The sequence below is a fragment of the Euprymna scolopes genome, chromosome 10 (assembly GCF_053919585.1).
Source record: "Euprymna scolopes isolate OS-2025 chromosome 10, ASM5391958v1, whole genome shotgun sequence".
Classification (NCBI taxonomy): domain Eukaryota; kingdom Metazoa; phylum Mollusca; class Cephalopoda; order Sepiida; family Sepiolidae; genus Euprymna; species Euprymna scolopes.
The window spans coordinates 27,131,743-27,159,532 of record NC_136491.1 but is presented as its reverse complement, the minus strand read 5'-3'; the positions used below and the strand labels follow the sequence as shown (position 1 = coordinate 27,159,532).

At 37.9% G+C, this 27,790-nt stretch overlaps 2 protein-coding genes across 2 annotated transcripts in view; one reads left to right on the top strand and one right to left on the bottom strand.

Moving 5' to 3' along the window:
- On the bottom strand, window positions 1–24,376 carry LOC145285885 (uncharacterized). The gene is made up of 2 exons (XM_080134346.1): window positions 24,274–24,376; window positions 1–1,160 (listed from the first exon to the last, which is right to left on the bottom strand). The coding sequence occupies exon 2, from the start codon at window positions 1,125–1,127 to the stop codon at window positions 108–110; it is 1,020 nt and encodes a 339-aa protein (XP_079990472.1). The 5' UTR covers window positions 1,128–1,160; window positions 24,274–24,376; the 3' UTR covers window positions 1–107.
- Window positions 20,002–27,790, top strand: part of LOC145285884 (tectonin beta-propeller repeat-containing protein 1-like) — a 179,256-nt gene continuing 171,467 nt past the window's right edge. Inside the window, exon 1 of the mRNA XM_080134345.1 lies at window positions 20,002–20,397. The gene's annotated coding sequence lies outside the window, so the exon portion shown is untranslated. The remainder of the gene's footprint in view (window positions 20,398–27,790) is intronic.

Here is a 27,790-nt window from a genome sequence, read left to right as displayed (position 1 = left end):
TAATAACCGTTACAAAGGTTTTTACTTGTATTTAATAAACAAAAAAATTATAATTGCATTAATTGAAATGTATAAAATAATAATATAGTAATGAAAATATAAATTTTTTACTCGATATAACCTCCATTAGCATCCACAACTTGCTGCAAACGTCTGGAGAATGCTCTGCAGGTGTCACGAATGACTCGTTTGGGTATTTTCTCCCATTCCTTGGTCAGTTTCTTTTTCAGAGCGTCCAAACTGGTATGGTGTGTAGCTGAGACTTTGCTCTCCAAAATTGACCAGATTGCAAAGTCACGTGAGTTCAGGTCTGGTGATGATGGAGGCCATTCTTCCTTCGAGATGAAAGCAGGTACATTCTCTGTCAGCCATTCCTGCATCTTTTTCGCTCCATGAGCAGGTGCAGAGTCTTGCTGGAATGACCAACGCCTGTTTTTTAAATGCTTTTGCGTCCAGGGCAACAATGCAGACTCAAGAATGGATGTGCGATAATTTTCCTGGTTCAATTTGATGCCATCATACACAAAAACGAGGGAACTTCTTTCCGTCTCTGTTACTGCTGCCCAGACCATCACTGAGGCGGCACCTTGCCTCCGAGTAACCACCCGAGACTCGACTTCACTTTTATGCAACCAAATCTGATCATTTTGGATGTTAACATGCTGTTGGACGTCGAATTTCGTTTTGTCACTGAAAACCAAGTTAGGAAGCGTGTCAGCAGTGATGCAAGATAAGATGAGCTCAGCTCTTTGCGCACGTTTCTCGATAGAACTTGCAGATAACAGTTGCTTCTTCTTGTGTTTGTACGCAGATGTTTGGAGATCAGTGTGGAGAATCGCAGACATCGTTCCAACTGACACTTTATTGTCTTTAGTGAGATTTCTGAGGGATCTTCTTGGGTTCCTCCTAAGCTTCTCTCTTGTGGATTTTATCAGTTTTGGGTTCCTGGCAGAACGAGGCCAACCTTGACCAAGTTGATTAACAATGTCACCAGTCGATTTGAACCGTTTAAGTGTCCGCCAGACCAACATTCTGTTGATATTTAAGATCTTTGCTATGTCAGGTGCTGTCTTCCCAGATTTGAATAGCTCTACAATGGCGGTTCTTTTTTGTAAATCCTGTGGCATTCTGATCAAAACTAAAGTTTCAGTTTTATACACCTGAAAAACATAAAAAATATAGGTAATTTGTTAAATATAGAAAATAAAAGAATCTCGTAACGGTAAATTTTTAACACCCTGTAGAAACATCATATAATGGAATTTATTGTCAAATCTCCTTTTACTTGCCTCCCAACGAGGGCAATGTTAGATACAGCAGTAGGCCTTTAACAGAGAATCTAGCTCCGCACAAAGGAACAAACGTGTATTTTTATTTAAAACTCGCTGTACCTGCTCGGGATGCAGTAACTTTAGTTTTAACTTTTATTGATTTGCACACTTTTTACAACTTATACAGAAAAAAAAATTTCAGTTGTAAAGAAGACAAATTGGCTTACTTCATTATTGTAGCAAAATCCGACAATCGAAATATTGAGATTTCATCAAGAAATAATAACTACTTACTTTTATCTATTTAATTGTGATGCTGCGATTAGTTAAATATTATTATTACAAAAATCCTGTATTTTTATGATTCATAAAAAAAAAAGCCCGGCCATATTGTTTTAAATAATGAAGATAAAACACAGTAATTTGGGTTGCCAAAGTATAAAAAATATTTAAAGCCAAATTTTTCAGGAAAAATGGCCCAAAAAGGCCAGTTGGAAAACGTTCTGTATTAATACTATGTAAAATAAAAATGGCTATATTAAAGATGTTAACTCTGGGCTATAATGAAGATGTTGACTCCCAAACATTGGTGCCATTTCCTATGAAATTAAAATCATATTCTTTTTATGTTTTTGGAGGAAATTAATTTTTTTTAGATAAAAACATTTACATTAAGGAATATTAACAATACATTCTATCGTTTTCATATTTTTTAAATCGAATACCCTCATCTACCCCCATCCCCATATAGGATTCTTCTTTTTTTAGGCAATTACACGTTGGAGAAAAACAAATGATTTCATTAGTTGTTTTATAGAAAACTAAATAAAAAAAAAAAAAACAAATACAATTTTTCAAGGCTAAACTGCTTCAAAAGAGGTCAAATTCGCAAAATTTGACTTCAAAATCTGGCAACTCTTAATTAACTCATAATTTCATTAATAATTAATTTTCTACTTCACCGTTTTTCGTAATTTTTCGATGTTACAAATTTCGATATGACGATTAAGTAGATACCATTGGTTTTATTTGTAATTCAATACAGTGTGACCCGAATATAAGAGACTTAATATAAGAAAAACGGATATAAGAGAGATTTTCTCTGGTCCCAAATTATAAGCCTGTGTTAATGTACAGTGTAACCCGGATATAAGAAAGATGTAACAACAAACAAACAAACAAACAAACACACGGGGAAGTCTCCTATATCCGGGTTACACTGTATTTCGATTTTTTAATTTTGCTACAGTAATGAATAAGAACCGACAACTATTCAATTAAAAATATGAGTCATTCTCAGTAATTTCTTTTATTAAGTACATTTTTATTGCCAGTATCATGGGTTAACAATAACAAATGAAAATTGGCTTGCCAGAAACAAAGTGAGATTTGTCAGCTTTAAGGCTATTTGGGTTTGACATTGATAACTTAATATTTAACAATAGAAAATTAAGCAAAAAAAAAATATGACCAATTTCAAACAATGATTATGTTGACAACATTTAATCTCTATCTCTATATAAATAAAATGAACTCATTTTTCCCCGTCTGATTTTGACCTTAATAGGATTAAAAATCAAGATATTTCATGCAAATATAATATGCACAAACGGCAGAACAATATCTGAGGTGTGTTATAGGCTTATTATTTCTCAAATTCCTCGATAATCTTAGATTTCTATACTTTTTCTGCTGAGAAGTCACGGCCAAAATCGGTTAAGATCAATGGAAGTGGTAAAATATTTTCTCTCTAATAAATTCCTCCTCCCCCTGCCACCACTTAACACCGTTTGGGGATCGTTCACAAGGAACAGTTGAGAAGAGAACACCGGTTTGGCTTCGTAGTTCTTTCATGTGAAGTTATTTAAAATCACTAAACTAAGCTGCAGTGCTCTGTGGCGTAGTGGTTAGCGTGCTGGACAATTCACATTATATTTTCACGTTCGTGCCGACCTACCGTAGTCGTTTTTTTTTTTTTGTTTTTTTTTTCTAAACAACTGGAATGGACTTTTCTTGGTGGCCGAACTATTAACGTTGCAGATGTTTTTTTTTTGTTTTCACACTTTATTTTCCTACTTTTACTCATGACTCCGGGTTTGATCCTTCCTACTTACCTACCATAACATTTTTTAAAACTCCCCCCCCCCGTCCCGGAAACAAACACTCGGGCAACGCCGGGTACCCTTGCTAGTTAAATATTAAAATAATGCTTTGATAAACTAAAAACAGGTGGTTTAATAGAAATTATTAAATATTGTTTCCTGTTTTACAGTGTGCATGCTTTTTAAAGCACAGGACACTGTGGTGCATCCACTGCGGCAGCTTTAGTACTAAGTGCTTGCATGCCTTCTTTTTTTTTTCACATAGGAGTCACCACTTATCAAAGCCAAGAGGCCACTCGAGGATAAGGGTTCAAGAGTATACAGAAGTCAATGGGGCAATATCATAGGAATCGTTAGTAGTGTAAATTTGGTAAATTGGATTACTTAAGGGGAACGGTTCATCAAGAACTTGTTTACATTGGACTTGAAGACGACCATATTGTAATCAGCTGGAAAGCAGGCAAACAAAAGGGAGTTCTACAGGTGTGCAGTTCTAAGAAATAAACTTTGTTCATGGAATCTACGTTTAGGTTTAGGCACAGATAAAGAGTCGGGGACGTATTGACTGATTACAGCTGGACAAGTGTTCCTCGTGAAAGTTTGACGAGGGGAAACCATAGATTGGAGCTCAGACGAGCACTTGCCATGAAAATAACAATACAGGCTCGCAACATCTCTTCTGTGAGAAAAAGGTTGCAGGGAAGAGAAAAGGGCATCCCCTACTAGGCTACGAAGTCTATTTTGAACTCTGTTAAGGCAGGATAAGTCCTTTCTATCAGTTCCTGCTCAGATGTGGCAACAATACTCCATCCTTAGATGTATCTGGCTCTTATATAAGTAGAGAATTGTATCAGCAGTGCGATATCTACTGGATTAATAGAAGGACCCCAGCATTTTTGCAGCAACCTTGGCAACGGATTTGATGTGGGTGTTCCATTTCAGATCAGGAGTAAAGGTCAAGCCCAGAAGCTTGTCAAAACATGGAGCCTCCCCAAGACAAGAGAAATTCATTTCAAAATGTTCACAATGTAGAATGGTCAGCCTTCTCACTTCCAGTTCCCTACTGCTGGCTAGACTTTTGATGAAAAGGAAGGAGAATGCATAAGTCAGTACAATATTGTTCTTACTTTGAGTATTATTTGCATAATGTTTCAGTCGATTTAACCTCCGACCTTCAGGTGTATCTTGTTGAACTCCGGGAATCTGCACAGAATTTTGAATAGAACCCATTATTTAATCGACACCAATAACATGCTCTCATTCCATCAGCCATTACAGAATAAAAATCTTATATATAAAAGGCTATATGTCTCTTTGTTTGTCTGTCTCCCTGTTTTCAAACTTTAGCTCTTCCGAAACTAAAAGGCGCAGAGCGGTGCTAGGAACCTCAAATGGTTGGATTTTTCATGGGTCATTCTTTTATGGGTCTTTAGCTGGTTAAAATTGTTTTTAAAGGGTCAAAATTGAAAAAATCGTTTTGTACGTTCATCTTAGTTTATTTTCAATTTTTAATCGATTTACATCCGTGTTACGTTGGTACAGTGGTAACATCAGCAGCTTTGAATGCTTCAGTTTCGATTCTAACTGATGACACCTAAATGCTTTTATTTTACTTTTGAAATCACAACTCTGTGATAATATCTACAAAATCTGGACAAATTAATATGGTTTGTGTAGATAACGAGTAATATCAATGGCTAGTCGCCTCCAATTTTCTACCACATTTAATTCCCCTTTTTCATGTTTAGCTGGCACAGGGTCAATAGATTGACATTCGCTACATTGCTCCACCACCTCCCGGACATCTTCCATCATGATGTGCAGATTCGCCTTTTTCGCTAAGTATAAAGTTTGTTCTTTTCCAAAGTGATGCATCTTATGCAGTTCATTTAGCTGTTCTACCATACAGCATACTGGAGCCACTGCCTTCTTTTCCCTTCACTGGTTAATCCATCTGCTTTATTCTTCTGTGTTGGAACCAAGGTAACAGTTATCTTCAGTCCAAATTCTTGGATTAGGTCTCCAAGTGTTCCAAGTTGAGGCTTTATAAACATCTCTGCTGCCCCTTTTGTCTTGATCTGCTTATCCCCAGACATCTCCAATCTAATCCATGATGCTACTGTTGCCGAGTCTATTCTAACATCCACCACCTGTAACTCGCATTCTAAAACCAGATTGATGCCCTTCATCAAGCTCTGCAACATTGATATGGGCACTATCATCTTTTTTGTATACCAAACAGCATCTTCAGCAGTTGTACCTTCTATCTCTAATAATACCCCTAATGCCAGGTTACTAGCGTCGCTCCATATCACCCCTTCACAGCTCCTGTTTGCATGCCATTCTCCCTTCACTGGGTCTACATTTTTCACTTTTGCAATGACTTCTTGTATCATGAGCAGCACTCCTCGGTCAATCATATCCTCGCATTGGTCCGTACCCATCTGCCTCTTAATAAAGCTGCATGCTGTCCGCAACCATCTGGCTATGGAATAATGGTCAACCAACTTTCCGCATATCGAGAAAAGCTCTCTCTTGGTCAGGCGCTCCCTAGCTTCAGGGATCTCGTTTCCTCATGCAAACATTATTATTCTGTTGTAATCTCAATCCCAAAGCCATTCCATTTTCCAATGATTCAAACGGTTTAGCCGTCATTTCGTATATTTACATGATTCCTCACCCTTTTCGCAGACATCACGGTCTTGTCTACCAGCACATCATCAATGTAGAGGTAGGTAGCTCTCTTAACAGCATCATCTTTGGCCAGCATAGTCTTAAGAATTGTCGTCATGATCTTTGGTGCAGAATTCAGTCCAAATCCTAGTCTGGTGAAACAATAAATTCGACCTTTATGCTCGACCAATTGATACCACCATAGTTTTTTGTCCACATGGATTTATAGGTCTTAGTTGATTGTCCCATTCTCCTCCACTTTCTCATAACTTCTTCACACACGTCAATTCCATCTTTTGTATGAGTAGCCACACATTTGTTTAATTCTTGGAAATCCAACACTGACCTGACTTTTTTCTTGGTAGGGTGAACCACAGCCATGAGTGGTAGAATTCCTTCAACCTTCCCCGACCATGGTATCAGAATTTCTTTGTCGATCCACCTCTTCACTTCCTTTTCAAACTGTGATTCTATCTTTCCTTTCAATGTGCTTTAGTAGCAATTAACCCGGTTTGTTAACACAGGTGGGTCTGTGGACCATTGCCACTCTACAGTCCACTTGTCACCATCAAAATGGAAATCCTCATCTTCAATCTGACATAGGCTGAGTTTTGTCAATTGGACACTATTGCTATTGGTTGAACTTCTTAGCATTCTTGGTACACACTGATTGCCATCGTCGCTCTACCTTCGCTCTACCTTTAGCTATCATAACTCCTCCCAGTCGGTCTATCACATCTAGACTTAGTACTACGTCGATTCCTGCAATAAGCCTGTTCAGCATTATCACAAGCTCGGTATCTACCTCTCCACAACACTTCACCTCCCTGCCATCTACTGCTCGAATATTGCTTGCTCCATTCCATAAGTTGGCAATACGTAGCGACAAGTGTAATTATGCAGCCGGTATTGACAAGGACTTCTAGCCCTCTTTCCATTGATAGCAATCACTATCTGGGGAAACAAGTCCTCACACACTATCGCAGAGGTGACTACTGGTGTAATAGTACCTCTTTAATCGTTTCCCTGAAGCACAGAACACTCCTTGCTAATGTGCCCAACCTGGCCACACCGAAAACAGATAATGCCTGGTTGCAACTCTTTAGTCTCTTAGCAGACCTGAAACATTTACCGATAAATTTACGCCTTTGTCCTCTCACCAACTGTTCCTTTCGGCTGGGATTGTTTGCCATAGAGGCTGCAACTGTTCCCAGTTTACCAGGATGTTTTGCCAGCACCCTGGCATGCCTCAAAATCTCCTCCACCTCCATGGTTTCAATCTCAATCATTCACTGCAGCTCCATACAGATGCAGTCAGTAAAACCGCTCACGACAGCCAGTACCCCACATATCCAGCCAATCCTGCTAAATGCCTTATTTCCACCGCATATACATTCACTGATTCCCCAATCCAGGCAACATTTTGAGCTTTAATTCACTCTCAATATTCTCACCGATGGTCTAGTCTGTTTCCCCCATTTCAAGGTAGACCGTGAGCGCATTCACTTCCAAATACATTGGAATCAATGTTACTATGTCTTCGATCTTTTGAAGCTTCGCAACTAGCTTCAACTTGTTAAGCCAGGCAGCCGCATCTCCTTTTTCAGTAAATGGCCTGATGATGTTGTTGCTTAAACTTATCCGGTCGCCCATTTTTGCGAAAATAGCTTGTAAATTTCTCCTGGTTTTGATGTCTAAAATAAAAGTTTTAAAAAAAAAAGTTCCCACCACTCTGCTGTCTAATTTCTTCCAACTGCAAAAACACAAATCACTGCTCACAAGACTTGCTCCTTCCATCCCCAAATCCTAAAAAGTCAGGATTTTATACTAAAATCAGCAGCATCTCATTTGCATAAAGCGATCAGTTGGATTAGCATAAAACCAGAAAGACAGCCATTTTTTTCTTTTCTTTTCTTTTTGTCTGCATGGGTCAGCACAAGAAACAGGTGTGTACTGATTTTTTAATGCCTTTCAATTACAAGAAGAATTAGCATGTTTGACATGTTCGAGTTGCCAGTCTCACAAATAATTTCTCAAAGGTGAACGGCTGAAAGAAAAAAATAAAACACTTCATGGAAATCAATCCCAAGAGAAATAGATATTGACTCCTTATGAAGTATCAGCTTAAAAATATGGATGGGGAGTATGGTGTAAGCTGACTTCCCCATTTCAGGAATAATGGACTTACCCAGAGATTATAAATATAGTTACAAGGTGTCTTAAATAAGTTTCCAGACTGTTTCTGTACAAGCTTTTAACTTTGTCGTAGACTCTTGAAAATTCAGTATGTTATTGCTATACATCAGTTGTTTTTTTTTTTAATTTTTTTATACTTTCAGATTCAAACGAACAGCTAAAACAGGAACTGAAATACACGCTACTAAAGCCCACAGTAAATGAATTTCAAAAATGCAATCTGGACGTGAGTACAATTTAAAAGAACAATATGCAATAAAATTCTGTTTTAAACTTGGAAAAATGCAACAGAAACGTATGGAATGCTTCAAACTGCTTTTAGACCATCTTGCATGAATCAGGCATCAGTTTTTGAGTGGTATAAGAGATTCAAGGAAGGGATGATGAGAGGTGTAATGAGGGATGATGAGAGGTGTGAAAGGAGTAAGGAAGTAAGAACATCAGATTTGATTGGCCAAATAAAGAATTTCAAGGCTAAGGACCGTCATGTGTCTATAGAGACAATAAGTGCACAGTTTGATGTCAGTGTGGGAACTGTACACATTAATATATATGAGGAACTGAAGATGCAAAAAGATTTGTATGAATGCACCAATCCACAACTCCATCCTTGTCACAGACTATTTGACCAAGATGGACATCAAGACAGTTCCTCACCCTCCCTATAGTCCAGACCTTGCTCCCTGTGACTTTTGGTTATTGCTTAAGCTCAAGGAAAACCTTAGAGGCTGTCGTTATGAGACAATTGAGGAGATGAAAGAGGCTGTGACGAGGGTCATTGACATGCTCACACAACAGGACTTCCATGGGACCTTCCAGACGCTGTTGGAACGGTACAAACAATGCATTGCAGTCAGAAGAGATTACGTCAAAGGGTACTAGGGTTTCATGTGTGTACTATCAAAAAAACTGCCCATACGAAAAAAGGAAATTTATAGAAAGCACCTCATACATCTAAACATCGAGGTAGTTATTTGCGCCATTCACTTGGCTACTCACTTTAATTACTGATGCATGCCTGTTGAGATTCCGTCTGGCAAAAACTGGGTCATTTCAGCGGCCCTTTGCCTGTTGGGTTGAGACATTGATTCTGAGTAATCTTAGGATGTCCACTCACCCAGGCCTTGCCTCTCATCTTTTGGGTTGAGTAAATTTGTTTACTGCCTGAGGCGCCCCAACCTGGAAATGCTGATGGACTACCCAAGCAATTTTTAAAAGACCAGACAGCGCTTCCTTTAGGGATGCTTGCTTGACTCTCTCTCACCTTCCGATCTGGTGTCACAGTTTCCTGTGGTGCAAAGAAAGTAAATACCAGAGATTTGTGGCAGTTATGGCTCCAGAATCATGATGTGCACTTTTGTTACATATTTTTGCTAATACACTTTTTGTTAATAATTGATCATATGTAATTTCTAACACAATGAATGTTTATTTTAATTTTTATTATAAAGCTAATAACTTCACCAATGGAAAATAATAAATACAAGAGTTAAAATGTTGGGAAAAAAGATAATTTATAATTCTGACAGTGTTCTTAGATATGTTTTGTACAGAAATTCATCCGATAAGTATCGAAAATCGAAAAAAATACAATCGTAAAAATAGTCTTTCTTCTCTTGTAGATAAAAAGAATTTTTACAGGGGAATATTTTACGTTACACCGGTGTAACGTAAAATATTTCCCTGTAAAAATTCTTCTTTTTCATCTATAAGAGAAGAAAGACTATTTTTAAGATCATCAAGCCCAAATATCAGCTGACATGATATTATAAACAAACACAGACAGAATTTCATGCACGGCATTATCATTATTATTTTTAAAAAATTTTGTTGCAAATTAATCCATCGGGAAAATTATTCCTTGTAATATATAATAATCAATAGAGGATTGATTCTATAATAATACATAGACAATCTGCATGAATTAAAATATCACATTTAAGCGTATTGTACGACTGGGCAACGTCTGGCGTCCATCATATATTAGAATAAGTAAACCATCATAACAAGAAATATTTAATTTATTGAGATTGTCGGACTGACTTCCTCATCTTGGTTGTTATAGTCACAACGTTTCGGCCGTTTTGCCCTCCGGCCTTCATCAGGTGTTTTGTATCGAACTGGGGAACCGTTTGTTAGGAGTTTCGAACCCAACCCTTTATTATTATTACAATTTGGACACCTCTAACAGAGAGAGAAAACCTTAAATAACAACATAGGTTTAGCATTAACAAAAACCAACTAAGAATTGTCCTAGTGACATATGGCCGAGTGGTCCTAGACGTTGTATCAAAGTTTACAGTTACCCAAAGATGCTGAGTTCAATCCTGAACGAAGGTAGTGAAAAGTAACATTCAAAACAGAGAATCAGCAACTATGTCCCAGAGCCGAACACGGTATCCTCGTAGTAATAATAATAAAGGGTTGGGTTCGAGACTCCTAACAAATGATACAGAACACCTGATGAAGGCCGGAGAGCAAAACGGCCGAAACGTTGTGACTATAACAACCAAGATGAGGAAGTCAGACTGACAATCTCAATAAATGAAAACACCTCATCTCCAAAATACGAAGAAATATTTAAGTCAGTGCCCCACCCTCTAAAAAAAAAATATAGTATCAAACATGCACACATTTAGTAAAATACTGCTCCCACTCCACTACAAAGAAACTTTTTCTTATAAGTCCACTGACTTGCTACTAAAGGCCACAGTGACACAAAACAGCAGGCAATAATTAAAGTCTACCCTTTCTTTCCTCAGCTGACAATTGACATCTTTTGTGCTTTCTTCTCCATCATGAGTAGATTTGGAAAGTAGCAAAGTGTTTTCAAACAATGTAACTACTAACTACTTCCGGACATTCATCTTGTGTGAAAACACCAACAGAGAAAGTAGTACAGAGATCCAATTAGCTTTTTTTTTGTTTTTGTTTTTCTTTTTCTTTTTTTAAACAAAAACAAACAAACAAACAAACAAAAAACAGACAATAATCTTGCAGGCATTCGGGCTGTTATCCTCATCTCTATAGTGATTGTTTCACCACGTTTCAGCCAACAATTCCTCTGGCCTTCTTCAGGTGGTTAACCACGACAGGATTGGAATGCTGAGTCTTTTAACTGTATCCCCAATAATTAATGCCTTCCATAGTTGTTGTTGTCTCATTGCGTTTTTGGCCAACAAATCCTCTGGCCTGCTTTTGGGTAGGATTGAAACCACTATCTTCAGAAAATGCTCACCTGGAACCGTAGACACTCAACGCCTCTATCCACTGCGCCATTTCTATTCTGTCATGGTTAACCATCTGCCGAAGATCAGAGGAATCGTTGGCCGAAACATCGTGAAACGACAACTATATAGATGAGGATAACAGTCTGCAAAAAAATAAATAAATAAATATACAAATTTCTCATCTCAAAGGATTCTAAATATATAATGTCCTGTTCAGTATCAAGAAGTCACCCTTCTAAGCATTACCTCCTCCTTTAGGAGGATAGACTGTTTTATTGCTGCTTGCCCAAGGCATGTCTATGCAGGTCGGACCTAGGTTACTTTTATAACCTTCCATAGTGTTGTCTCAGTGGAGACAGATTACACTAAAGAACTGATCTTGTGTTAAAGAAATGAGATGGGATACATTTCTAATATTTGAAACAACTTTGAATCATTTTTGTTCACAAGTAAATAAAGGTCGAAACGAAAGGAGAGGAATACCTCAAGGAGTATGGACGAATACAAAAGGTTGGAAATGTTGTGTTAAATGAATGTCCTTTTTAATAGAGAAGAGTAAAATGTTCATGTATAAAGGCAGCGTAAGATGAATATATTGTCTGTAATTAAAAAGGGTTCGCACATGAAGAATTGTTGTAGCATACCAGTTTGGCCGTGTGCAAATAGATATGTAGACAGAAGTATGTGAATGTGTATGAGCATTTGTGTGTGTGTGTGTGTGTGTGTGTGTGTGTGTGTGTGTGTATTTGTATGTATGTGTATGTGTGTGTGTATTTGTGTGTGTGTATTTTTGTGTATGTGTATGAGTATTTATGTGTGTGTGCGTATTTGTGTGTGTATGTGTCTGTATTGTGTGTGTGTGTGTGTGTGTGTGTGTGCGTGTGTGCGTGTGCGTGTGTTCTTCCTTTGAAGATTGTAACGCTGGGTATGGAGCAGTCAAACCAGCTGCCAACATTGCCCTACTTTTTATTGAAACCAACCGATTGTGTGTGCACGTATTTGCATGAGTATGTGTATTTGTGTGTGTATATGTGTGTGTTTGTGTATGTGTATGTGTGTGTATATGTGTGTGTATGTGTACAGCATAATCACATTGACACACTGGTTCTTGTCAGATCACCAAAGTTAAGTAATGTCGAGCCTGGCTAGTACTAGATAGGTGACCATTTGGGAATTTTAGGTGCTGCATGTGCTCTCCGCTTATCTTGGCATTGTTTCCAATCGTCCTGCGCCTTCACTTGCTACTGGTATTCAACAATGTTGACTCAGGAGAGGTGTGGTTGGAGATTGCGCAACTCTTGCTGCAAAAATTCCATGCACAGGCATCCTTACAGTAGGTATCCATAGTCTATAAAGACTGAATGAAAGCTACCATGTGTGTATGTGTGAGTGTGTGTGTGTGTGATACTAAGTTCACATGTGTGCGTGTGGCAGCTGCCCTATTGCATTCTTAGGTGTTCTTATCAAAGTCAAGCCTATGGCCAGATGGACTGGGAAGGGGTGGGTGGGAGTTGTTTGCGTCCAAAGAAAGAAGTCTTGGGGGTTGAAAGAAGTGCTGTGAAATAAGCTAGCTTGCTGGTAATCTCATGCCCGGAGGGGGGGGGGAAAAATTGGCATGCCCTTATATCAACTTTAGTTGTGTACTCAGCTCAGCTGAGAAATAATCTCTGATTAGGCAAGTCAGAAAGTTAAATGCTTGCACTAATCAGTGCTGAGCTTAGAAATTAAGCATAGATTCAAAATAGTGGTGGTCGCTTTTAGCACAGCTGCTACAACCTTATGGTGAAGTATTTATAGCCTTTCTACTCACTGAAAAAGACATCCTTGGCAACTCTACATTGCAGTGATGACGACCTTTTTTTTTTTTTTTTTACACAGTGGTCACCACTTATCAAGGCCCGGAAGCCACTCAGGGATAAGGGTTATTTCAAGTACAGTACGTTAGTGTGGAGATTTGATGAAATGTTTACTTAAGGAGGCGGTTCATTAAGAATTTGTTAACGTTGGACTTGAACACATCCAAGTTGTAGTCAGGTGGGAAGCAGGCAGACGGAACAGAGTTCCACAGGCGTGCAGTTCTAAGAAAGAAGCTTTGTTCATGGAATCCACGATTTGATTTAGGCACAGATAAAGAGTGGGGGAAATTTTTCACAGTGGATTCAGCTAGACGGGTGTTTTTCATGAAAGATTGGTGAGGGGGGACCAGAGATTGGAGTTCAGACGAGCACCTGCCATGGAAATAACGATAAAACAAGGATAGGCTCGCAACGTCTCTTCTGTGGGAGAGAGGTTGCAGGGTAGAGAAAAGGGTATCCCCCACTAAGCCACGAAGTCTATTTTGTACTCTGTCAAGGCAGGATAGGCTGTTTTTAGCAGCTCCTGCCCAGATATGGCAGCAGTATTCCATCCGTGGATGTACTTGGCTTTTATATAGATAGAGAATTGCATCATTAGTGAGATATCTTCTGGAGCGGTAAAAGGATCCCACCATCTTTCCAGCGACCTTGGCAACAGACTTGATGTACGTGTTCCATTTCAGATCAAGAGTAAAGGTCAAACCCAGAAGCTTGTCAAAATACGGGGCCTCACCCAGACGAGAGCCATCCATCACAATTGATGCCAGCTGGGGATCAGAGCATTGATGATGTAAGGATAGGAGTTTGGTTTTAGATGCATTAAAGGTAACCAGCCACGTCTCTCCCCCCACTGAACCACGTGCTCGAGATCAGAGGAGAGAGAATCAGAGAGAACTTTGTCATTTACAGCCTTTGATGTGTTGCCGTAGATGGTCGTGTCATCAGCATAGATGTCAACGAATGATTTAAGTATGTGTTTAGGGAGGTCATTGATGTAGATCAGGAAGAGAGTTGGGCCCAGGATTGACCCCTGAGGGACACCAGAATTAATACTGCAGGCCTCTGATTTTTGTCCATCGACCACTACTCTTATGAGTCTATCGGAGAGAAATGATTTAATGATTGAGAAAACATTTCCCGTTATACTGTAGCTGGAAATCTTGTGAAGTAGACCCTTATGTCATACCTTGTCGAAGGCCTTTGATATGTCAAGAGCAATTGCCCTAGAAAGGAAGCCTTTGTCAGGAGATTCACTAATCCTATGAGATATAACCACTGCAGAGCGGAAACCATATTGTGTGTCACTAAGAAGGTTGTTTCTGCTGAGGTGGTTGACTATTTCTCTATTTAATATGGATTCCAGCAACTTACTCATAACGCACAAGAGACTTACTGGTCTGTACTGAGAGGGAGATGACTTATCACCTGAATTCTTAAATACAGGGCAAACTGATGAGGTCTTCCAGGGAGTCAGAAAGCACTTCTCCTTAAGGCAGCGCTTAAACAGTTTCGTAAGTATGGGAGCAAGTTCTGGTTGAAGCTTTTTTAACACTATAATTGAGATGCCATCAGGGCCAGTTGCTTTACTGGAATCAAGGTTCTTGATTAGCTTGGCGACCTCATGCACGGATATTTGTATGTTACCTAGCATGTTCTGTGTTATAGGAGGAAATATGGGGAGTTGATGGCCTTTGTCGCATAGGGTAGAATTAGCTGCAAAGTTCTTTGCAAATAGTTTGGCCTTGTCTGACGCTGACGAGATGACCTCTGGTCCATTGATAATGGTTGGGATAGAACGCACACTTCTGTTCAGGATCCTATTTGTTATTTGCCAAAACTGGTGGGAACCAAGCCGCTGATCAGCTACCTTGTATTTAACAGACTGGGCATATAGCTCTCTTGCATTTTTTATTACTCTTTTACAGTGGTTGCTGGCGGTCCTGAAAGCAGCTTTAGTCTCAGTGCCTCTATTACGTTGGTAGCTATGGAAAAAGTGATTTCTGTGCGCGATAGCAGCAGAACATTCTGGGGAGAACCATGCCTGGCTGTTAAGTTTTTGTTGGAATTTTTTAGATGGTATGAATTGGTCTATACCTACAATTAACTATTCGGTCAGATCTGATACTATAGAGGACATTTCCTTTTTACACATGGAGTGCAGAGGTAAATCAGATATGAATGTACAGAAGCTATCCCAGTCAGCCATAGAGTATCGGTATACAGTACGGTGGAGGGGTACATCTGGGGACTTATTACATTTCGTTTTTATCTTAACTGATACGATGGAGTGGTGGGAGTATCGTAGAGGAGAATGAACGGAACATAACCATAGCTCAGGGGAAGTTGAGAGAAAAAGGTCTAGGTGTATCGGGCACATGGGTGGGTTCGCGAACAATCTGAGTGAGGTCATAAGCAATGGCAAAATCATGACAGAACCTCCCCTCATCGTCTGTCTTATTTGAATGGGTCAGCCATTCCACGTTATGGACGTTGAAGTCACCACAGATGCGGATGTTAGCCGAGGGATGTGCAGACAGGATGTGGTCTATTTTCTCAGATATGCTCTTAAAGATAGTAACTCCGCTGTTGTGGGGGTGATAGAGAGTAAATATAAATGCAGTGGTGTTAGCAAGTGCAACCCTGAAGCACATATAGGGTAAATTAGGATCTTCTCTAGAGATATCACTGCCACACGGGAAGCCATCTTTAATGTAGGCACATATTCCATGCCCATGGCGATCTTGGGGGTCAGATTTAGCTGTTAAGTTAGAATATCCGTTAATTATGAACTCATCTAGGGGGGTGGTCGGCCCTATTCCAATTTCGCTTAAAAATAATATGTCCGGTTTCGTCTTCTGTAATTGGGTTTCAACCTCTGGAAGGTTGGAATGTAGACCCCTGATGTTGGAGAAGGAAACCTGGTAGTAGAGGTCTACGTTGGAAGATGGGGTTCTAGGTTTAATCGAGTTTTTATTCTGGAGATATTTCATGTTGAGGTTTTGGGATTTGTGGAATAGGTCGGCATACTTGGTTAGAGCAGTACAGAGAGGGAAAGTAAAAGAGAAAAAGACAGGAAATTTTTTTTTTGTAGCACACGAAAAGGTAAAGCCGTAACAATTACCCACTAGTATGGCATCGAGAGACCCCACCAGAGACTTGCATGGTCCAGATCCACTCACCAAATGGCAATACAACAGTCCCAGTACTTTGCGCCTGCTGATAGGACAGCCTCCTTAGTGGTTAATCCAAGGTTCGGGTCCCTGACTATCAGGCAGATAACGTCAGCCCAGACAAAACGTTTACCTCCAGCACCCTTACTAGTGACATGGCCACAAGGACAGACATAGAGACAGAAAAATTTCCGACATCTCAGACTACTGTTCACCAAGTACTACCGACCTCCTTCTTTCACTGCCTATTTTCAGGCTATGCACAAACATTAGAAGATTATCTGTTCAGTATGGTGGAAAATATGATGAATCTCAAGAGGAAACGGGACACACCTACAATTGAGATACGAATTGATGAAACAACCAAAAATAAAGAGTTAAGGAATCTTCAAAGGGTCTAGAGGTCGGTAACCCTCTTTATCTCATGGGCTGGATTGTGTTGTGACAGGTCACAAGCCGGATCGTCATTGTGTTGTGACAGGTCACAGATCAGACGAAGGGCATTAATGAAAAATCAAAAAAAAAAAAGGAAAATTACACATGCAGACCACTATCAGCCTAAATATTTAAAACCACAATGAAAATAAACATTGAGAAATCAGAAAAACCAAAGGAAATCTAAAATTAAAGGAACACCTAACAAAAGTTAGTGTTACTCAAGAACATGAAAATATTTCAAAGTGAGGCAACATTGTCCTTTTGAAGCTGCCCCACCCTAATGTCTGTCACTGATCAGTCCATTAAATCATTTATGTCTCTTTTTTAATTTTTGTTGATGCAGAAATAGTGTTGATTGAGTTTTGATTGTGGTTTTGTGATCATAGTATTCAAATTCGGTTAGGTGGATCAAAAGGAGGCCCTTTGTTGAAATTCGAAATCCTCGTCTTTCATGTTAAAAATAGTCATTGGTAATTAGGCTTGCGAGCCAGTCAAAATGCTTTCATGGGTTGGAACTGGCTAACAGGCTGTAGGTTGCCGACACTTGGTCTAGATGAAAAAAGCATTATTTTTGTTTGTGTGTGTGAACCTGTAAGTGAATGAGTTTGATAGTTTGTCACTATATTCAGTTGTTTATGACAGTGACTTGTGTGGTTTGCTGAGATGCCAGCAGCCAAGTGAGCACAGCAGCATTTAGTTGCCTGCAAAGAGCAATATTATGATTGACAAGGATTAGTTTGACAAGTTCACTTTCTCATTGGAGGCTTTGTTTGGGTTCTCACTTATTTCCACCCCAACAAGACACTTTGATATAAGGGACTACTATCTGGGACATAATTTGCAGAGATACTATGTAGGGAGTTGAGCAGCAAGATGTCTCTTTACTTGAACTTCTGCATGTCAGTCAGGGAAGCAGGAACCTGGAAGGGAATTCCAAAGTCTAGCAACCCTAGGGTAGAACTATTAGCGTAGAAGGGTTTCTGGCATCTGGGGATCTCTACTTTGTAGGGATGGGATTTTGCTGGTTGTTGGGTTTGTCGGAGGTATTTACATCGAGGGGGTACAAAGGCTTGCAGTTCGTCAGAACACCTACCATTAAAATACTTATAAAACAGGCAGAGGGATGCAACATTTCATTGATGGGACAGGGGTTGAAGAGTATGACACAATCACATTGACACACCGGTTCTCGCCAGATCACTGAAGTTAAGCAACGTTGAGCCTGGCTAGTACCAGATGGGTGACCATTTGGGAAGGTTAGGCGCTGTATGTACCTTCTGGGAAAGTTGGGCATGGGGCGAGCACCCTCACCCTGCAAAAAGAACTCCTCATTACAAAAACATCTACAAAAAGTTGCAGATGGCTTATGCCCCTCCAGGGGCTCAAGGGCTATGGATGGACAGGGGTTGAATCCTAGCTGACAGTGCAAGATCTATTAGGTTGGTGACTCTTTTGAACCGTTTATCAGAGTGAGTGACTATTGTCAATGTTGACAGGTGCTCGCTTCGCGGAGCGACTATTTCTGATTGGTTGAGATTTGGTATCGGTAACTAATCGAGATTGAGTATTTTGATAGAATTGATCAATCAGTATTAAATATTTCAACCAATCATTTTACGGAGATCATTTCTCTGGTGGTGTGTTTTTTTTTTTTCTTTTTTTTTTTTTTACTACTGTTGGAACAGAAGTTCTACAAACTCTCTCTCTCTCTCTCTCTCTCTCTCTCTCTCTCTCTCTCTCTCTCTCTCTCTCTAAAATAAGTAATTTATTAAAATAAGAAATAATTTCACGCTCGGTTTGTAAGTTCAAATAATTAAGAAAAAAAATGTTATTACTTTTGATTATTCTTGACCTATTATTCTTAAGGGAGGTAATTCTATTTTACTAAGAATTGTGAGAAAAAAAATACTTTTTTTTTTCTCAAGTATTTCATTTAATGCAGCAACAAAGTTTTATGAAAAAGTAAAATGCGACAATATTATTTTTCTTAATCAAAAACGAGTAATTGTGAGGGGAAAAAATGAATTTCAAGTACTTTAGTAAAATAGAGTTACCTCCCTTAGAACAATCCCTGTTAAAGATATGTAGAACCTTAATTTTTTCCGTAAAATATTCTCTTAAACCGAAAAGTATTTGAAATTTTGAGAAAAATAATTGTTTTGTTTTTACCATCTGCTTTTATTTTGTTTTCTATCATATCAGCTGAAAAAGTTAACAATATAGACTCGTATTATTTACTTGAATGCGAGTAACATTTTTCACCACCTCTCAAGCAGCAGCAGCACACTCCTCTATTTAAATGTGTGTGTGGCAGTGGCATACGATGTCTACATGTGCATGTGCACGTTGTTCATCATCATCATCATCATCATCATCATCATCATGATGCCACTTCATAATATTTTTATTCTTTAGAAAAATTAACTATCTTTTATAAATCCTAAAATCTAAAAAAGTATTCTACATTTCTGATTTTAGATTTTAGCAATCTCTCTCTCTCTCTCTCTCTCTCTCTCTCTCTCTCTCTCTCCCTCTCTCTCTCTCTCTCTCTCTCTCTCTTTTACACACACACATATTTATACTTTGAGGCTAATTTCACAAAATTAAGGGCGCATTAAGCAAAAATGCTAGTCGTATATATATATATATATATATATATATATATATATATATATATATGTGTGTGTGTGTGTGTGTGTGTGTGTGTGTGTGTGTGTGGTCAGTGTCAGTCCAGTCACACACAGATAGAGAGCATTTGACGTGTGCGTGTGGCGTGTGTGTGTGTGTGTAGAGAATGTATACGAGACATACACGCAAATAACAAGTGCTGTCTCTGTCATTCTCAGCTAAGTAAAGTACTTATGAAATCATTACGATGAATAATAATGGTAAGGTGAACGGTGATGGAACCGGAAAAACTATCGTTACTTCTTTTACTGTCCCTTAAGTCAAAGGTGCACGTGCACAATACTACTACAAGTATTACAACAACTACTATTACTACTACTACTACTACTACTGTCGCTCCTAAAAAAACGAGTAGCAGTATATAACTCGTTACTATTACTGCTTCTACTACTGCAGCTTTTTTTTCCTTGGCATTCTCTCTGTTTTTCTCTCGTTGCTGTTTACAGCAATCTTACTTTCTATTAAGTGTAATAACTAAACTGACCACCACCACCATCATCGAAAGGATATTACATTATTCATGTTTACGTTTTCTCTTGCATTAAATTTTTTTTTAATACCAAAGACACGAAGTAGGATCGTGACAGCAGATCCGTTGGTTTATATTGACAATATATTTACCAACTGATAATAATCATAATAATATGTTGTTTGTTGTAATACGTTTCTAGTGTACGTTTCTTCCTCTCTCTCTCTCGTCTTCATAAACACTTGTCCAGGGTCACCAGAGTCGACCACCAACTCGGGACACACCGACCGATAAAGAGTTAGTGGTAAGGAACTTTAAGTTTATTTTTTTAAATGATGAGAATTTGTTTGTTTTTCCTGAATATGTAAAAAAATATTTTTAAATTATTTATTTTTTGTACGTATTTATTGTGGGTAATTTTATGGAACCCCTCCCCCTCCCCTGTCTTGAATCGCACGTTTTTTTTTTTTGTTTTTTTTATTTATTTATTTCAAAATTTTTTTTAATGATCCGTTTCTAGGTTTAGAAGTAATTCTCAATGCATTCGAAAAGAAACACACCCTAAAACGAAACCGTACTTATGTAAAATACGGACCCTGCTATTTTTTTGTTGTTGTTTTGTTTTATTTTGTTTATGCACTTAGGTTACCGCGCATTTTTTTTTTAAATAGTATTTTTAATTTAAATTCAGGTTTCACGATATCTTATGTAGGTGCTAATGCACTTACTGATCCGCGCTATTTTTTTAAAAGCGTATTTCCAAGTTTAATTAAAGTTTTTTTTTTTTTTTATGATTCAATTGTAAGGTTAAAGCACAGAATAAGTACAAAACACCCTCCCCTCCCCATGTTAAGAATGGCTTTTTAAATGATAACGTTATTATTTCCGCGCGGATCAATAAGTGCATGGGGTACCCTTACATATATAAATTGTTAGGTAAAAGTACAGAATAGTTACAAAACAGCCTCCCTTCGTCATGTTAAGAATGGCTTTCAACGTAATAACATTATTTCAGCACGGTAATATAAGTGCGAAGGTCCTTTTTTTTTTTTTTAAATTAAGGTATTCAAGTTAAATTCATATAATATATATATATATGTATATATATATTCGGTGTCGTTTGTTTATTAAACTGTTAGGTGAAAGTACAAGATAGTTACAAAAAACGTCTTCCCCAGCCATGTTAAGAATAACGTCATTATTTCAGCACGGTCTATACTAATACCAACAAAACAAAAACACCCGATTGGAGAGACGGGAGTGATTCTATAAACTCACCATTATTTGTCTATAGTATGAATCCTATAGAATATTTAAAGAATAAACGCTGTCTGTCTGCATTCATTTGTTATTTTACTTTTTCCCCCGTGAAAATAAATAAGTTTCTGTTTAAGTATTTGATCTGACTCTATTGTGATCGATATATTTTTGTCTGTGTAATCAAAATGGAATGAATAAATAAAGAGACTCGAATATCAGAATAAAGTATTTCGTGCAAAAGAGTAAACACAATAGAAAATCCCAAATTGAGTTACAACTTATCTGTCTATGCTTTTCCCGCATCTACATTACTCGCATATTTCTTTTTTTTTTTTTACTAAAGAAATCCAATAGCATAAAGTACTAAAATGAATTTTAAATCCTATTTGAAAAAAAAAAAATATGAAATTAAATCCATCATAATGCATTTCGATTTATTCGTAAACAAATCAGCCATTTTATTAAAATGGCTGACTTGTAAATAACAAATAAAGAATTAAAATTACGTTTTAAACCTAAATTTGAAAGGAATTTTGAATCGAATTGAATTGTCGAATCGAAAGTAATTTTTGGCTTTAAAATTGTTAGTTTTAAATCTTCATGTAGTTAAGATTGAAGGATTCGAATGTCTTTTTTGCCATTGACTCCAAACCCCTTTACCTGAACTCTGTTTAGAGACGGGAGGGGGGGGTCTACAAAATTACTAATTTTAATCTAACAAAATTATAGTTTTATCACAATTGGTAAGTTAATCACAAAACGATATCGTAATAATTAAATTCAACTTTAAAAAATCGTATTAAAAAATGTGAACCAAAAATGAAAGTAAAAAAAAAAAAAAAGTGTCTGGTCATCAACGCCGGGTTGCCACACAGCTCTTGAAATAGATACAATGACGTTCAAATTAATACAAGTAAAAAGAATTTTTTTTTTCTCTCTCTCTTTCTTTATTTTACTCTCCTTGTCAATATTAATAATTATTAATTACTTTAACGCAATCCACCTAATTCTCGTATTTACATAAAACCTTCTCTATTTCCCAATACATGCGTGTGCGTGTTTAGTACGCGAACAACGTAACTACGAATAATTCAATTATGCGCACGTGTAAATTAAGATTACTTCCTAGTTGCGCTTTTCCCTGGAGCCTATTTTTGCGCCAACCAAAAATTTATGACGTATTTTTGGCGGTGTTTATATATGTGTGTGTGTGTGTGTGTGTTTCGTGGTTCAATTTTAAATTCTGAAAAACAACATATAGAGACATATATTCGATTTAAGAATTTATTGTTTGACAAAGGAATATGTAGAAGGGGTTATTTTAATTTCCTTAATCCATGGATTTTCAACAATGGCTCACATCATCAGAGGAAATGAAATGCAGTTAGCAAAATTTAAAATTGAACCACGAAACTTATATATTGCTCTATTCTTAAATATTGAGCTTTTCGTTTTTGGCTAGGATCGCCTTGAAAATATTACTTTAATTAATATCTATCAGGATTTTTCATCTGATTTCTGTCAGTGTCTTATCTCGCTTACACACACACACACACACACACACACGCACACACATATATATATATATATTACAGGTGTCTTTAATTACGTTTTTAATCCCCCCCCTTCATTTTTATTTAAGAAAACGTTTTTTTATTTTATTATTTTTATGCATTCGTATTTTCATATCAAGTGTACTTATATTGAGATGCATGGAAAATATTGCAATTCAAAGCGGGGAAACTTAGATATATATTTACTTTTTCAGTGAAAAATACGAGGGTCATTCCAAAAGCAAAACCTTTTTTTTTCTTTAACTCAAAATACTGGTACCATTTAAAACAAGTGACCCCCTTTTGTGCTCCAGAATTTATTTTTCTACATAGCCACCACCACCACTATTCTCCATGCACTTTTGCCATAAATGCGATGACTCCTCTGCTTCTGACGCACGTCTATGACAGGGATTGCTTGCTTTCTTATAGTGTCACAGTGTCACACTGTCAATATCTGCAACAGAGATGAAACGCTCAGGTCAAGCATGCATGAGTTCGATCATCATAACAATGCAATTTGCAATCCCCTCTGATCCATTCGAAAAAAAAAATAGGAGTCATTACTTTTGGAGCGCAACTCGTAGAAAACCATTCTTAATATGGGGACAGGAGGGTGTTGTTGCTGTTGTGTACCTATTCTGTACTTTCACCTAACAATTTGATAAAAACAGATATCGTAAAACTTTAATTAAACTTGAAAATACGATTTAAAAATAGCGCGGATCAATAAGTGCACTTAGCACCAAATCTGTTAGTGTATATTTCGGATAGCGAATAGAATTATAATAACAAATCAAATTAATTTACTAGTCAATGAACTTTGAACAAGATCGCATGGCACTTGGGCGAGATTTCGGAAATCGTAATACTGAATTTCACATGAAAACAATGGTATCTTACGTATTCCTCGTATTTTTAAGATGAATATATCCAAAAATTATGAAAATCGATAAGGTAGACAATTATTTATTAAATGAAATAGAATTTGATGAAAACGATAGCAAGACGCAGCGCAGGAGATTTCAAAAGGGAGGTAATTTTCCGTTTTGATTTAAACAAGATGACCGCAATTTTTCACCTGTTAACACGATTAAAGTTTTGTTTAATATTTCAGTGGTAAAACTTGCGGAGTATGCGCTGTTTATGGTTGTTGTAAAAATGGAATCAGAATTTAAATTTCGTTCGTTTTAATCTTTTTTTTTTTTTTTTTTTTTTTTAATTGTACCCCCCAAAAAACGAAAGTAATCGAAAGAATAACATTCAACAATCGTACTCCTATATATATATATATATATAAAAATAAGATTTTATTAACAAAACCGAAATAATTTAATTTTTAAATGAAAAAAGTCAATTTGGTTTACCTTTTTGGTATTTTGTTTTACATAAGTCCAACGCACCTTTCACATTCGAAATGTCGACTTTTATAGGTTTCCGGGTATGCTTACAACGAATAAACACCCTGCTGACCTCCCCATGTTAAGAACGGCTTTCGGAATAGACACCCCTAACCTTGTCAGCATACCCGAAAACCTATAAAATTTGAAATGTGAACAATGAATTGGACGGAATGTAAAAGTATACTGAATTTAAAACGAAATGAAATTTAAATTTCCGTTCCATTTTTACAACAACCGTAAAACAGTGAATACTCCGCAAGATTTACCAAAAAAAAAAAAAAAGTTGAAACTATTTTTATCTGAAAACTCCGTTTATTGACCGTGGTTAAATTAGTCGTCTCAATTGTTAGATTTGACACACTGCTGCCAAAATTCCTTAGTCCAAAAACTCAACTCTCTGCTATTACTCTTTCAACTTCAAAAGCACTTTTGCTGATCGAACTTACTTCTTCAAAATCCAATTCCAAAATGAACAACCTCTTTGCAAAATCAGGCCTCTTTTATCTCCAACCAGGAGCATCTCATTTGCATATCAGGTGGTAACATTGCAGGCATGTAAAGAGATAAGGCGGCCATTTTTTTTTTTTTTTTTTTTTCATCAGTCATTTTTTGTCCACCCAGATTTGTACAAGTTGCACAAGGCAGGTTTGTAACCACTTTTAAAACATTTCGGAGCCCCCTTGTCCTGATTTTTAAGGATAATTTTACATTACATAATCCTGTGCCCATGCTTCGTACGGGCTCTCTGTGGTCTGTGCATTTCCACCGGTTCATCTCCACTGCCCCCTGGCCCATCATTTACATCATCGTCTTCATGGACTACACGCCTTAAATCCAAAACGTGCCGCAGCATTCCATCTACGCTTAAGTTTTTAGGAGATTGCACCTCAGTAATCACTCCTCTTCTCCATTGTTTCGTACATCACGCATTCGGGGCTTTCACCCAAATCTCTTCCCCTATTTGGATTCTGGAGGGTCCTTGCTCATCATTTTATGGAGACGTATCCCTTAGATGCCTCCATTCATCGGCCCTGTCGGTGGGGCATTAGAATACACCGACTGCCCCCCTGCAGAGGGTAAAAGTCCCTCAATGGGGGTCCTGGAAACTATATCCTTAAACTATATCCAGTGGTGAGGCCCCAGCTTGTGGGCTTTGGGGAGTGTGGAGCCACCCTTTAATTACCATTGCTCCCAGGTCCACTCTGACCCAGAGTGGTAGTACCTGTTAGGGTTCCAACTATGGGTTAAATAGAAACCGACTTGAAAACAACAAATATATTCTATTAAAAGTTTTTCTTCAAAATCTTTGGATTCAGCATTAAATAACCCGAAAAGGGTTGATATGCTGTAAAACAACCAACCAACAACCAACCAGCCTCCATTCATAACTAAAAATTGATCTATGTGGCATGACGTCCTCTTTCTGTCCGACCTTGGGAGCCATGTTGTACCAGAATATGGCCTCTTCAAGTGATATCCTTCCTCTCTCAGCTATTGCTTTCACCGTTCGATGATGTCCCTCTACTATTCCATTTCCTCCGGCTTATCTTCTATTGGTGCTAATGCAGAGAGTGATCCGCGCTATTTTTTTTAAATCACATTTCCAAGTTTAATTAAAGTTTCATGATATGTTTTCTTTTATTCAATTGTAAGGTTAAAGTATAGAATAGGTACAAAACACCCTCCCTTCCCCATGTTAAGAATGGCTTTTTAAATAACATTATTTCACCACGGATCACTCTCTGCATGAGTACCCTTCTATTTTTAGTATCGTCTGGAGAACTTCTGAGTGGAAAATAGTGCCATTGTACATTATCACTTCAACTAGTCCTCGTTCAAGCATCACCTTTTCCAATTACTCTGCAACCGAATATGCCGATTCCATACGTAACTCCCTCCATATTGGCAGTCTTCCAGGATCACAATCAATCATTGACAAGTATGCTCCTCCACGATAGTGCGTGATGTCTATCGCTAATCTTGTCCAATTCTTCATAGTCCCAATCTTCCCAGGATCACGTACATTCGGGGCAGAATCAATCAATTGACATCGAAGGTAATTCCTAACCGCTTTTTGAACTTCTTCCTGTTTTATGTGGATCAACTTTCTGCACCAGATATAACGTTCTCTCCACTCCCATGTGGTGCATGCCATGCAACTGTTCTAGTTCATAAATTTCTAAACAGCATATCGGCATCTCTTTTTTCTCAACTAACCACTGTTTTTTTTATCCGTGTTAATGCATCTGCTTTGTTTCTTTCTGAAGGCACAAACACTGCCTTTATCCACAGTTCAAATTCAGATACTAACTCTCCAAGCATCCCTAATCTCCATTTCACAATCATTTCTTAAGCACCCTTTGTTCGTATTTTCCACTGTCGCGTTTACCCAACTTAGTAACGTGGCTGAATCAGTTCTTATTTCGATTTCTCTCGGGCCCCATTTTATAGCTAAATTGATTCCTTTCAAAACACCATCTAATTCAGCCATGTTAATATGATTGTAATCGTTAGCTTTCCTCAACCATGCTGCATCTTCTGCCACCAAGTGGTCAATCTCTATAATCACACCGATTGCAATATTGCTTGCATCATACCCCTCCTATTTTTGTTTCGGGTATGTGCCAAGATCCAGTAACAGGGTCATTTTTTCCTACATCAGCTAAAATGTCCTGCATTATTTTGACAGTTTTGCGAGCAACTCTGCTCTCCCAGTCTATTCCACTTGCTCTTCTTTTAACATAACATGCTGGTCGAAGCCATCCAGCAACTGGATAGTGTCCCAACAATTTGCCACAGATAGAAAATAACTCCTGTCTACTAATTTCTCCTATCTCATTGCCTCATCTGAATATTTGTTCTCCTATTCCTCTTTTCATTAGCTTAAGGTCCAACGTTGCTCCTCCATCCAGAGATTCTGGTGCTTTTACCATCAGCCCAAATTCTTTTAACTGTTCCGCAACCTCTTTTGTTGATATTTTCGTTACATCCACCATTATGTCATCGATGTACGAATTAGTGGTTTCATTTGTTTTGCTTCCTTTCTTCAATACCATTTTTAAGACAGCTACTATAATCCAGTACAACATTCAGTCTGAATCCGAGCCGTGTTAGGCAGTAAGTTTGTCCCTTATAGTAGACCAACTGATACTGCCACAGTTCCTTCACCACATGTAGCTGTAAGTAGGCAGACTTAAGATCCACAATTGCAGTTTCTCCCACCAATCTTATCCACTTTCTCATCTTTTCATCACACACATCTATTATATCGCTCCCTGTATGACATGCCACAAAACGGTTCGATTCACGGAAGTCTAACATTGGCCTAACCTTCCCTTTTGTGGCCTGGAACACTGCCATTAATGGTAACACACCTTTTCTGGCTCCTTTCCATGGTAAGAGAATACCTTCTGCTATCCACCTTTCAACCTCCTTTTAAAACTCTGAGGTCTTCTCACTTTCCAGGGAGTTTTTATATGTC